The sequence below is a fragment of the Propithecus coquereli genome, unplaced genomic scaffold, assembly GCF_000956105.1.
Source record: "Propithecus coquereli isolate 6110/MARCELLA unplaced genomic scaffold, Pcoq_1.0 Scaffold224, whole genome shotgun sequence".
NCBI lineage: Eukaryota > Metazoa > Chordata > Mammalia > Primates > Indriidae > Propithecus > Propithecus coquereli.
Genome location: NW_012147634.1, coordinates 5,852,344 through 5,853,348, shown reverse-complemented (window position 1 = coordinate 5,853,348; position 1,005 = coordinate 5,852,344). Strand labels below are relative to the sequence as shown.

The 1,005-nt window shown below is 32.3% G+C and overlaps 1 protein-coding gene across 1 annotated transcript in view; it reads right to left on the bottom strand.

The window, feature by feature from the left end:
• Window positions 1-1,005, bottom strand: part of VPS13C (vacuolar protein sorting 13 homolog C (S. cerevisiae)) — a 213,380-nt gene that overhangs the window by 119,479 nt on the left and 92,896 nt on the right. The window contains 1 exon segment of the mRNA XM_012645033.1: window positions 535-664. Coding sequence (XP_012500487.1) covers window positions 535-664 — 130 coding nt within the window.

The following is a 1,005-nucleotide window of genomic DNA, read 5'->3' as shown; positions in this document are numbered from 1 at the left end:
AAATCTTCCAACAAAACATACTATGCAATCACTAACTAATGACTGGGTGGAATTTACAAATTATTAAGATGACCACCACCTCCATTTACAAGGACAAAACTACGTATGAGTCTAGTAGATCAGTCTGTTTGTCATTGTGTATAATTTACATGCCGTCTATTACAATATTAAAGTACATTTTTACTACAGGTCCCTGGAAAATGGTATCACCATCAGTTGGCTCTCTCAAACTTCATTTCAAAGTAAGTGGAAATCCAATATTTCTTTTATGTCGCAAAATCAATTCCAATTAAAATGACATAGAACTTTTAAGTCTAACATATGACAAAATTTTACACCAAGTATTTTATCGGCATCATTTTAAACAAAATTTCTATTCCTATTTAAAACATATAAATTTGAAAGATATTTTCCTTTCATTTCTGTATTTTTGGTCCTTTCACTTATAACCTTTGCCCTAAGATTGACTTTCTAGTACTACTCTAAAACAGTAGTGAAAATAAGAGATTTAGCATTTGTATTATATCCATTTACCTGTCTCTCTGGAGACTGTGCAGAGGACTTCTGTGGCAAGGGTATACTATTAATCAAACACAGCACATCTTTCATCTTCTGGTCAGAAATTCTCACGTGCATCAAAGGAAGTCCTCCTGTTACTTTAAATCTAAAAATACAATTCAGCTGTAAGGTTTTAACGTCAGCTTCTCTATATTATAGAGGAGGGAGGGGATGGGAGAAGAGACTACATTGCAAAGTCAAAGTTCCTTTGGACCTGTTTTAATCTAATCACACTACTGCATCCTTTAGACACTGTCAAGAAATGGGAAGTTCTATGGTAAGGCACATTTCCAGATAATTTAAACATATCCTTCTTAAGCAGTCAAACCTTTTTAAGTTAACTAATTTTTACGAAAATCTTTCCAAATGCTATTCTTTACTTTTTTTTAAATCAAAAACACCAAGTGACAAAAGAGTGAGACTCTGTCTCAAAAAAAAAAAAAAAAA